At 23.9% G+C, this 13,593-nt stretch overlaps 1 protein-coding gene across 1 annotated transcript; it reads right to left on the bottom strand.

Moving 5' to 3' along the window:
• Positions 1-613: 613 nt before the first annotated feature.
• On the bottom strand, positions 614-12,961 carry LOC111617831 (DBH-like monooxygenase protein 1). Its single transcript, XM_023359141.1, has 20 exons — positions 12,378-12,961; positions 11,111-11,257; positions 10,772-10,945; positions 10,608-10,694; positions 10,350-10,541; positions 10,172-10,271; positions 9,938-10,104; positions 8,323-8,363; positions 7,904-8,021; positions 7,740-7,826; positions 7,482-7,673; positions 7,304-7,403; positions 7,070-7,236; positions 5,054-5,111; positions 3,783-3,868; positions 3,674-3,712; positions 3,468-3,527; positions 3,266-3,399; positions 1,547-1,712; positions 614-1,478 (listed from the first exon to the last, which is right to left on the bottom strand). The coding sequence occupies exons 1-20, from the start codon at positions 12,627-12,629 to the stop codon at positions 1,341-1,343; spliced, it is 2,505 nt and encodes an 834-aa protein (XP_023214909.1). The 5' UTR covers positions 12,630-12,961; the 3' UTR covers positions 614-1,340.
• Between the last annotated feature and the right edge of the window lie 632 nt (positions 12,962-13,593).

Genomic DNA, 13,593 nt, shown 5'->3' with positions numbered 1-13,593 from the left:
AAAGCTTCAACTGGGAAATTTTACCTCATCCACCATATTTGCCAGATATTGCTCCCAGTGATTATCATCTTTTTCGGAGTTTGCAGAATTTTTTAAAAGGAAAAACTTTTGAGGATGAGAACAATGTAAAAAAGGCTATTTCTGAATATTTTGATTCAAAACCGAAATCATTTTACAAAGATGGGATTAAAAAGCTATCATCAAGATGGCAAGAAATTGTACAAAATAATGGTGAATACATTATAGATTGAAATAAGATTTAATTAAAATTTTTTGTTGCTTTTTTTGTAGATAAAAATGCGCACGAACTTATGGCCTGACCTGATATAATTATATATACAGTACCTAATTTATATATAATTATATGTACAGTACCTTATTTATATATAATTTATATATAATACTGTACAGATGATAGCAAACTCAATTTAGCAGCTCCGTAGCGTGGCGCAGGGTGGAGAAAAGTAGTTCGGCTGCTCATCCACTATTGGTCCAGATTCTATCAATCTTGTTGCAAAACGAGTCGGTGACAACATTTTAGGAGCTCCTTTATACGAATGTTGCTACAATTTTTTCGCTACGTTATAGGAATTTCCATTATAGGGGGGTCGACTGTAATTAAATTTTTCTCAAGTTTCAAGAATGAAAAACTCATTTCAAAAGTATTTTGTAAATTCAGTTTAATATTTGAATTCATGAAACATTTTTTAAATGTCTCTCTTCAACGTTAATCCAGTATACAATAAATTAATCTGATTACACTAGGAATCCAATAATCATTGGAGATTTTTTCCAAACAAGTGTTTTATATCAATACAAACTGGATAATTCTTATTATACATTCATTCTAATGTATAAATGATATTGTTATTAAATCAGTTGTAATTAATGAAGCAATAAGAATATACATTTTAAACCTTTCAAATGCACTTTCTTATTGCTGAATTATACTGTAATGAATATTTAAACATCAAACCTTACAAATTAAAAATAAACAAAATAATTTTTTTCAGTTTGAGCTAATACAAATCTAAAATAATGAGTTAAATGGAATCCATTATGTTCCTTTTTCAATAATTAATAATTTCAGAAAACAAATTTTACAGTTTATGAATGATCGTTTCAGTTAATGATTTTTAAATAGATTCTATAGTTATTGTACTATATCTTATCTAAATTATGTAATGTATTTGCTTTGTTCATAAATGTAATTTGCATTAGTCTTGAAATTTTCCTGAACATTTTATCAATTTGTTTTGGAAACATATGCTTCTAATTGGAAGATTTTTTAATTGAATCAAATTTTAGAATATTAAACTGCACATCCTGTATAAAGAAATTTATGTGTAACAGAAATATATAACTAAAAAATAAATTATGTAAAATTTGCAAAAATAATTGCACTTTTCCATGGCATTTGAGCAGTCAGCTTCCTGATAAGATGTAAAATTTACTGGATATGTAACGTGACTGTTCATCTGAAATAAAATAAAGATATACTTGCATGTTTTTATGGAACATTTGTCTGATGAGCAAAATTACTTACAATTATTCTTGTGCTGTTTCCAAATATACATGTTGAAAGATGAGGACTGTATCTTATCGTCTCTTCCATTATATCAATGTAATTTACTCTCCAAGGATATGTTGCTAGATAGTGAAGAAAAGTTTGATTTTCTTTTGTTAAGGGAGATTCTAAAATCTCTGATTCCCTAAAATATTCAAATTATAAGATAAATTTTATATAATTTAAATGAGATTCTACAATTACTAGTATTAAATTAAGGTGCTAAGTTTAATATTTATTTGCATTTTATTACATAAAATAAAATATAACTTGTAGAATAACATTAATGTTATATTTTCAGTATTTTTAATGTAATATAATATAATTTATTAAAATGTTTTGTCAAGAACCAACTCTGATGTAGCCGTGTTTTATTCATCATCATATAATTTCATTGCAATAACCTGTGATCTTCAAGTTATTGAAATGAAATTAATTGCAAGCTAACAGGGTACACATTATTAGTCAACAAAAATAAAATTACCATTTTTATTTGATTCTGAAATAATTTGTAAAGCTTTTCTGTTAACTTAAATATGAAGTAAACAGAGTTAAATAATAGAATTACATAACAGTTTAAGGCAGATCTCATGTTTAATATGTTTGAGATGAAATTGGCTGAATGCAAAGTTGTTTGACTAGTTTCGCTTTACATATTCCCACCATTAAAGCATAGCCTGAGGGTAAAAATAATTTCATATCTGGGTACTGTACATAGGAAGAAATTTTCAGAGTTTAAAGAGTTAAACTATCAGATGGTCCTCAACTTTCAAACATTTGTCTCTTGGACAAGTTGTTCTTTCATATATAATACTTTAATGCCCCAAATCATTTTTTTATACAAAAATTTCACTTACGTTCCATTGGTTTTGGTAACAGCAAAATTAATTTTTATTGTCTTTTTTTATCTAATTATGATTTTAATGTTTTATTCATTGTAACATATTCACTATAAAATAAAAAAACAATAAAACTATTCTATTTTAAGCATTTTACAATTTTTCTTTTTTAATGACTCATGGAGGTACAGTATTTTGTTATTCTAATACTTTTTTCTTGTCAATATCTTTTTACTTAATTCTGTTCATATAAAATAATGCTATAAAAAGAATTTTATTAAAAAGCCACAAAATTTATATGATTATTTCAGTATCTCACTAAAATTTATTCAAAACTCAATAGTTTAACACAATAAATATCAAAGTATAGGAAAAACAAGTATTTTAGTTGGTATAAACATTTACAAATAACACATTTGATTGAAAGCATGAAACATTTAGCCATAGAATATAATAAAACAACTGGAACTAGTTATAGAAGTTATTTTTGCTGATCATTTTTAAAGAATTATTTTTGTATGATTTGTAAATGTTTTAATTATTTATAAGTCAAGTATTTAAACTACAGAATGTATTTTAGATACTTGACTTAGTTTGTGTTGCAGACCTTGGTGTTTCATTATCTAATTTACTATTGTTACTTAGTCATTAGTGTTTTTCATTTTATTTCCCATTCTTCTAGACTGTTTGAATGTTTTCTAGGCTCTAATTTTATATTTGTTTTAGTAAATTGATAAACTAAGGCATTTTATACTGGAAATAAAATGATAATACTCCAAATTTAGAAATTAGTTAAAATTCTGAAACAATTTACAAACATTAAAAATATTGAAAGTGCTCTAAAGAATTTAATACTTACGGCCAATTTTTCTCAACACCAGCTAATCCAACAACTAGATTACATGATGGTGCACTTATTGCAAAAGATCTGGCTATCTTTGGATAATAGAGAATGAATGCCAGACACATCTCATCTTTAGTTCCTAATCCTCCCTTAGAAAAATAATTCAGATTAAGAGAAAATATTAATTAAATAAAAGAGAATTTCAAATATTACATACAAATGTTGTTATGTTTCTTCCTATTGAGTTATAAGTACATTCAGCAACAAGATGATCAGTCTAGAATAAAAGTTGATTAAAGCATAATTAATGTTAACAATAATCTGAATGTAATGTGTTAACAATAATCTGAAGTATTTAAATATTAAATTCATCAAAATATATTAATTATTCATAAAAAGGGTGATGTAAATTTTAATACTTACAGCAAGAACAGTGACTTCTTTTTGTAAGTAATGGTATTCCTAATGTTAAAATATCATTAAGTAGTAATATAAAAATCACTTAAAATGTTTTAAAAAATTAATTAATTACCTGAAAATAATAATCATAATTTTTTTCACTGACTATGGGTTGCAGTTCTTTGTTTCCTCTAAAGTGGCGAAGAACAAATTTTCTACCTGAAAAATTACTTTAAAATATATATTTATGATAAAATAAAATTTTAAAAAATATATATTTTTCATGAAGTTTTCTGATTAGAAAAAGAAAATTATAAAAATTATTGACTACATTTAAACTCTATTAGCAATGAATGAAATCAATACCCTATCAGTGCTTAGATGACAGAAAAATATGACAATTTTTAAATTGATTTTTTTAATATATTTTCATAAATCATAAAGTTTAATTATAGAAATATATTTGAAGAGTAGAAAACTTGAATCTTTTGCCTTTACCAGACAAAAGTATAATCTAATTAATGGAATTTATATAGCGTAAATGAAATTTAAATAATGCTCAAGCATAAAAGATTATCCTGTAAAAACTGAAGTTTTAAATAATTTTTAATTATATTCATTCAAAAATAAAGTTTAATTAAATTCCTTCATAAATAATTGCTTATAAAGTTTTATATATACATATAAAATTTTATAGGCAATTTTTTGGAAAAAGAATACATAGTATATTCAATTATTATAACATTTTAAAATGTTCAAATATAAATCTAAACTGTTTAATTTTTAGGTTATATTTATGCTAATTTTTAATTAACTGAATTACCATACTGAATTTGACCAAATTAAAAGTTAATATAAATATAATCTGAAAAAATGGCAGTTTATATTTATAATTAGTTAAACAAGGCTTTGGTTATTGTTTTTATAAGTTTAATTAAAATAGATACGATAATTTGATATTTACAGTTTTATTTTTTTCACCACAAACTTATGATAGTATTTGTATTTAAGTGTTCATTTATTTCTTTAATAATGGGTGAGATTATACTCTATTATTTCATAAGTTTGTTTTCTATTGTCAATAATAATTAAAATTGTTGATTATTAACATGTATTTAGTAATTTAAAACTTTTAAATATAGATAAAATCATAATTAATAAATATTTTGTCTTAAATTTTATCTGAAATTTATTTGTGTTTAATTTTTATCCCATTATAAAATATTACAGAAATCTACAATTTACAGATCTTTATGTATTTTCTTGCTATTTACAGAAAAATGAGTGGATTAAATTTATATATTGTTAGTATATTAATAATATATCAATTATTTATAAGCTATTTCCTAAAAACAAAAGTAATTAATGTAATAAATTCAAACAAAATTATGAAAAATACATTACCTAGTAAATGCATATGTAGTGAGACAGCAAATATTTTTATTCCATTTGCTGGAATTGCCTGAAAAATAAAATCTTAGAATTTATCATAAAATTTATATTCTAACGATTTAATATACATATATATATAGTATATATTAATTACAACCAGGTATGGGCAATCATTCTGTAGTAAAAGGCCATATGACACTGCTTTCATGTGAGACTGAATTATTAAAAACATCAAATTTTATGCCAATTCCACATCTTTAAAGGAAACACAAACACTATAAATAACTAATCTTCATATTTATTGTTTAAAACCTTATGATTTCTGCTCACTGGACACACAAACTTATTGTAAATTACTTACAACGTAAATACACTTAAGAATCTTAATAGTATGTGGTCATAGAAAAAGTCACAGAATACTGTTCACAACATGGAGATCACAGGTTACCCATACCTGATGAAAATAATCCAAAATTATTATTTTTAGAGTTATATTAATGTAGATTTTATGGCTATATTATTTTAAAAAAAATCATGTTACATTATTATTTATATCTTGCATTATACTCTATAATGAATATAATTAACAAAAAAAAATGACATTGCTGATTTCTTAAAACAGTAAATTATAGAAATTAAGCATAAATTAATTATAATTTATATTGAATTATGGAATGAATTGATTATTGAAATTTTCCAAATGAAATGTAATAAAAAAAAGTAATTATAATTATTCTAAAATAAAATTTTAAATATTATCTTGAAAAATTTATATAAAATCACATGTAGAGTAAATGAAATGGCATTTTTCTAATTATGACTTTGAACTTTTTTCTACAGATAAAATTTGTAAAATTCCTCAGTATATTTTTGAATATTTTAAATATTTAATACCTACTTAAATAAGCTGATCTTGTGTGATGTTTTTTGTTTAATTAAGTACTTTAATTAATATAATATATCCAATATATATCAACCTAACTTTAAGAAAAAGGTAATATATTCTTTTGTGTTTGTCTATATCTTAAGTTTAATTTCAACTTATAATTAAAGTTATCCCTTATAAAAATATGACTAATAGTTTTCCAAAACTTTAAGAAGTTTATTTGATTGAAGAACAATAGCATGTTAATAATACATAGTAATGGTCTTACAAATGAGTAATAAAATTTATATAAATTGAGACACTACTAAATTTTTTTTTACAAAATCTTTGTCTTTAGAAAGTTGAAAAATTATTAAGTGATTTAGATCTCATAAACTGCAGTATTAGATCAGTTGAGTATTTTTTGTGTAAATAAATAAAGAATACTCTTTATTATCCATGATTCAATGTACAAAATTCTGAAACAATTCAGTTATTTTGAACAATATAAAATTGTATTTAGTCTAAATCATATTTCAAATGAATAATAAAACTTTCAAATATTTTATGATGGTTGAAATATAAAATTTTTGCTAGTGTAAAGAAAATTTTAAGTTAAAATAATAACAAAATAACAACAGTTATAAAGAAATATAAGGAAAACATTAGAATGAAACAAAGAAAGAAAAAAAGGAAAATATAAAAAAATAAATATAATGAAAATATTGAAATAAAATAAAAGAAATTAATGCCATCTTGAACTAGAAAGATGATAACCCTTGATATTGAGCTATCAATTTTTTGTTTTAACTGTAAATATAGAGAATTAGGAGAAGTCACTATTCATTTACATTGTGTAATATTTAGTAGAAATACATATTAATCTTTGATCACTGTATATTTCTGATTTTTTTTAATTACTTACACAATAAATTTAGGAAATATAATAACAGGATCATTTTATAACTAAATAAATTACCTTTGTTTCAATCTCTTAATATTCCATTTAACAAATAAATACAGTACAGTATAATAGTCATAATTTTCTTTTAATAATAATAATGTTAGTTTTATTTTATTGTATATAAATAAAAAAAATTAATTTTTTATTTAAATTATTAACAATTTTTCTGTAAAATATAATTTTAATTACTGTGACTTACTGGAGAAAGACATTTTGGATCACCATGTCCTGCCACAATAAAATTATTATCATTTGGTGGAATAATAACACAAGGTTCATAAACAGCTCCAACCACTAAAGTCATTCCATCAAATTTCCTTAAATGTGTAGTATAATAGAGTCTAAGACCAGAATGATCAACAATTCCTAAATAAATGTTTTTATTACTGCTTTATATAAATTTTATAAAAATCTTGATTGTTTAAATTCTTACCTGACATAAAATTGGGATTATCATAATGAATTTCTAATAGGAAAAATATTCCATCTTTTCCACCAAATGGTAAACCAACATGTTTAGGAAGAATAAATGACTAATGCAAAACACAATCATTATTACATGCACATCAGATTGAGAAGAAACAATTTTATTATGGCATAAATATACTTACTTCACCACCTAAAGCCCACGAAAAAAGTACAGTTTGGCAATTTGAAAATATATCTGGCATATCCGGATAATAACAATTGTAGCTTTTGTTGTTTAAATATGGACGAACAGTTTTGGGTCTGATTTTTAAGCACTTATATAGAACAATATGATTGACAAATTGTTCATTACCTTTCTGTATTATGGGTTCTATCTAGAAAAAAGTAAAAATGTTTTAAAATGTTTCTTATGAATAATTAGATATGAAAATCAAAATTACTTCAAAGACATGACGTTTTCTTCCAACATAGGGAACTCTGAATAAAGTACACAGATAAGTTGTATCCTTATTTTTAGGTATAGTATTCTGTATAAAATCAAAATTAAATTACAGCATAATGATTTATTTAGTAAATATTATATAAATTATGATTTTTATCTTACATTAGGTGCAAGTATTTCCCAGATACTATAATTTTTTCTTATTAAATTAATCTGATTTCCTTGTAAGAGAATAGTTTTCTTTGACCCTCTGTGATGTGGATAATGTCTGACAGGTATCCTGTCAATAAATATACATATATATATAGTATATATTAATTACAACCAGGTATGGGCAATCATTCTGTAGTAAAAGGCCATATGACACTGCTTTCATGTGAGACTGAATTATTAAAAACATCAAATTTTATGCCAATTCCACATCTTTAAAGGAAACACAAACACTATAAATAACTAATCTTCATATTTATTGTTTAAAACCTTATGATTTCTGCTCACTGGACACACAAACTTATTGTAAATTACTTACAACGTAAATACACTTAAGAATCTTAATAGTATGTGGTCATAGAAAAAGTCACAGAATACTGTTCACAACATGGAGATCACAGGTTACCCATACCTGATGAAAATAATCCAAAATTATTATTTTTAGAGTTATATTAATGTAGATTTTATGGCTATATTATTTTAAAAAAAATCATGTTACATTATTATTTATATCTTGCATTATACTCTATAATGAATATAATTAACAAAAAAAAATGACATTGCTGATTTCTTAAAACAGTAAATTATAGAAATTAAGCATAAATTAATTATAATTTATATTGAATTATGGAATGAATTGATTATTGAAATTTTCCAAATGAAATGTAATAAAAAAAAGTAATTATAATTATTCTAAAATAAAATTTTAAATATTATCTTGAAAAATTTATATAAAATCACATGTAGAGTAAATGAAATGGCATTTTTCTAATTATGACTTTGAACTTTTTTCTACAGATAAAATTTGTAAAATTCCTCAGTATATTTTTGAATATTTTAAATATTTAATACCTACTTAAATAAGCTGATCTTGTGTGATGTTTTTTGTTTAATTAAGTACTTTAATTAATATAATATATCCAATATATATCAACCTAACTTTAAGAAAAAGGTAATATATTCTTTTGTGTTTGTCTATATCTTAAGTTTAATTTCAACTTATAATTAAAGTTATCCCTTATAAAAATATGACTAATAGTTTTCCAAAACTTTAAGAAGTTTATTTGATTGAAGAACAATAGCATGTTAATAATACATAGTAATGGTCTTACAAATGAGTAATAAAATTTATATAAATTGAGACACTACTAAATTTTTTTTTACAAAATCTTTGTCTTTAGAAAGTTGAAAAATTATTAAGTGATTTAGATCTCATAAACTGCAGTATTAGATCAGTTGAGTATTTTTTGTGTAAATAAATAAAGAATACTCTTTATTATCCATGATTCAATGTACAAAATTCTGAAACAATTCAGTTATTTTGAACAATATAAAATTGTATTTAGTCTAAATCATATTTCAAATGAATAATAAAACTTTCAAATATTTTATGATGGTTGAAATATAAAATTTTTGCTAGTGTAAAGAAAATTTTAAGTTAAAATAATAACAAAATAACAACAGTTATAAAGAAATATAAGGAAAACATTAGAATGAAACAAAGAAAGAAAAAAAGGAAAATATAAAAAAATAAATATAATGAAAATATTGAAATAAAATAAAAGAAATTAATGCCATCTTGAACTAGAAAGATGATAACCCTTGATATTGAGCTATCAATTTTTTGTTTTAACTGTAAATATAGAGAATTAGGAGAAGTCACTATTCATTTACATTGTGTAATATTTAGTAGAAATACATATTAATCTTTGATCACTGTATATTTCTGATTTTTTTTAATTACTTACACAATAAATTTAGGAAATATAATAACAGGATCATTTTATAACTAAATGAATTACCTTTGTTTCAATCTCTTAATATTCCATTTAACAAATAAATACAGTACAGTATAATAGTCATAATTTTCTTTTAATAATAATAATGTTAGTTTTATTTTATTGTATATAAATAAAAAAAATTAATTTTTTATTTAAATTATTAACAATTTTTCTGTAAAATATAATTTTAATTACTGTGACTTACTGGAGAAAGACATTTTGGATCACCATGTCCTGCCACAATAAAATTATTATCATTTGGTGGAATAATAACACAAGGTTCATAAACAGCTCCAACCACTAAAGTCATTCCATCAAATTTCCTTAAATGTGTAGTATAATAGAGTCTAAGACCAGAATGATCAACAATTCCTAAATAAATGTTTTTATTACTGCTTTATATAAATTTTATAAAAATCTTGATTGTTTAAATTCTTACCTGACATAAAATTGGGATTATCATAATGAATTTCTAATAGGAAAAATATTCCATCTTTTCCACCAAATGGTAAACCAACATGTTTAGGAAGAATAAATGACTAATGCAAAACACAATCATTATTACATGCACATCAGATTGAGAAGAAACAATTTTATTATGGCATAAATATACTTACTTCACCACCTAAAGCCCACGAAAAAAGTACAGTTTGGCAATTTGAAAATATATCTGGCATATCCGGATAATAACAATTGTAGCTTTTGTTGTTTAAATATGGACGAACAGTTTTGGGTCTGATTTTTAAGCACTTATATAGAACAATATGATTGACAAATTGTTCATTACCTTTCTGTATTATGGGTTCTATCTAGAAAAAAGTAAAAATGTTTTAAAATGTTTCTTATGAATAATTAGATATGAAAATCAAAATTACTTCAAAGACATGACGTTTTCTTCCAACATAGGGAACTCTGAATAAAGTACACAGATAAGTTGTATCCTTATTTTTAGGTATAGTATTCTGTATAAAATCAAAATTAAATTACAGCATAATGATTTATTTAGTAAATATTATATAAATTATGATTTTTATCTTACATTAGGTGCAAGTATTTCCCAGATACTATAATTTTTTCTTATTAAATTAATCTGATTTCCTTGTAAGAGAATAGTTTTCTTTGACCCTCTGTGATGTGGATAATGTCTGACAGGTATCCTGTCAAAAGCTGGATCTTCACGATGATAGGCATATATCAGATGAGTCATGCTATCCTTTAAATAGAAAAATAATGCCAACTGTTAATCAAAGAATTTTATAAAACAAAAACTAAAGTAATTAATGTAATCAACACTGATTATTGAACTCATGCTCTGATTTTTATTGTTTTTAAAATGATAATGAAAAAAAAAAAAGCAAAAACTATTTTAATTTCTCACATCAATGGGCAGATCATCATTATCACAGGTCATTAATCTTCTGTGGAATCTTAATTTTGTATGTGTTTCATTTTCTTCACCAAAATCTAATATCCAGTCCTGTTGACTATCCACTAAAACTTTCCTTCCTTTGTTAATGTGTCTATCCTGAAATATTTAAATTCTGTTAATATTGATAATATTATATATAATAGAAATTCATATTAATATCTTTTATTGTATTTATTATAATGTTTTATCACATAAATAAGTTTTTTTTATACTTTTAAAAGTTTTTTTTTAATATTTATTGTCATTAAGAAATAAAAATAGAAATATTTCAATTATAATTTTTATATATAAGTATTAATTTTCTAATTTAATTCATTATTTAAATGCATTAAATGCATTATGTGTAATATGTAAGATGTATATAGATAAGTTATATATGCATATACAGTATGTATGTTTATGTGCATATACATACAGTATGTATGTGTACAGACTGTATTAAGGAGAAGCCTACAGGTCCATTTGGCATTGGCCTCACAAAATTATTTATTCCATTGCATTTTTTATTTAGTAAGAAAAGAAATTCACATGTTAAATTTTACACTTTAAAAAAATTGAATTAAAGTTTTTAATGCTTTTTCAGGCCCTCTGTATATTCAGGAAGTTAAATGTCTTACAAGGACAAATTTAAAGTTGTGGATCTCAGTTATAAATTGTAAGAGGCCTTTCCTTTTCCATCAAATTATGATAAATTTAAAAGATATGAGTTGTTCGTATGTTCATAATCTTGTCTTGTATTCTTAGACCTTAAGCTGTAACTTATTTAGTTTATGTGTAAATTAGACCTTGTGGCCCAGGCTTCTGTCTACTTCTAAGAAGTCATGTATATACACATACGTATGTATGTATGTATGTACTCGTGTGTGTGTGTGTTAAATTACTTAACTTATATAGATTTCATTTAAAAAATGTAATCCTAATTAAAATATTTGATTGTATTTTTTTCTACCTCTTAATGATGAGCAATTTTAATTGATGATTATTTTTTTTTTAATTATATCTGTAATTTCTACATCTGCAAAATATTTAAATCGATCTTAAATAACATTTAACTGTAAAAAATATTTTTAATAATGAAAATATATAAATAGTAAAAAAATGATTATATGAATAATCTTTGTAATATATTCACAAGGATTTAAAATGAAATTTTTAGTTACATAAAAGACGCTTAACGAAGAAATAAATTTTCTTCATTGAAATAAATTTAAAATACCTGTAAAATAGCATTTCCGTCATTCACCCATCCAATTACCACATCGCTATCGGCCATCTGTCCATTTCTAGAGATGCCAAAGCCGATCCACCCTCTTGTAGCCACTTCCACTTGAAATCCAATAATATCATTAGTAATCCACCATCCTACATGATATTTATTATAAGGATCCAAAATTAATTGCCGAACCCATTCCTGCCCACGGACTAATATAATAAGCGCTAAAAATGTCGATATCTTGCACATGGACATAGATTGGAAGTCTCTCAAAAATGCCAAAAAAAATTCCTCATCGAGTGACTAACCTTGATTTCAATAGGAGCAAGGCAATCAACTGGGTCGACCTTCCTTTCGAGTTCAAACTAGGAATTTGGATAACGTTTTTTAAAAGGCCGTCAACATATATTTATATACTGTATTTCTTTTCATCTTTAACAATCCGTTCTTATCTGTTTGACTAAATTCTGTATTAGTTTCGAGATTTTCTTACTGGATTTCTTATAACAAGCAGATAGAATGAGGATAACTTGTTTAATAGACCGATGCTACACTAGGTTAATTGAACTATATTTGTAACTGTTGAATGGCTTTTAATTAGCGAGATTAGCATTTCAGGAAGTACACAGTTATATCGTAAACTAACGAGAAAATTAATGCAGTTCGATAATCTGTAGATAAACGTAACACAAATTAATGACTTAAAAAAAGCAGATAGAAAGTAAAGTTCAATTAAACGTATCGAATTATAATAATTGATAATGTTATCATACGCATGAATGAATTTTTATGTTATTTTTTTGTATAATAATGTTAGAAAAAGAAAGCCTGAATATATTTCTAATCCGAAAAAAACTACAACTTGTCTCTAGTATTGCAGTGAAGTTTATTCATTCTCTATTATCTCTCCTACTATAGGCCTAGTAACTGCGTAAAATTTTCTTAGATAAGAAATGTTATTCATATATTCGGTAAATATGTGAGATAAATTGTATAGAAATTTTTAAAATAATAATTAAAGTATAGAGATTTTGAGTCAACAAAATGAACTTTTCAGAAACTTCCTATTTAATCATAACAAATATATTTATGCAGGATGATTTAGATCATTATTTCGGATCATACGGACCGGAATAGCGATCTAAATCATCTTGGATCAATGCATAAATGCATAAATCATCGCATTATGAGGCCATTGTTGACAGGAATCACCTATTCA

This window comes from Centruroides sculpturatus, unplaced genomic scaffold (genome assembly GCF_000671375.1).
Source record: "Centruroides sculpturatus isolate CEXI.00-Female unplaced genomic scaffold, Cexi_2.0 scaffold104, whole genome shotgun sequence".
Taxonomy (NCBI): Eukaryota; Metazoa; Arthropoda; class Arachnida; order Scorpiones; family Buthidae; genus Centruroides; species Centruroides sculpturatus.
This window is presented reverse-complemented; position numbering and strand designations above follow the sequence as displayed.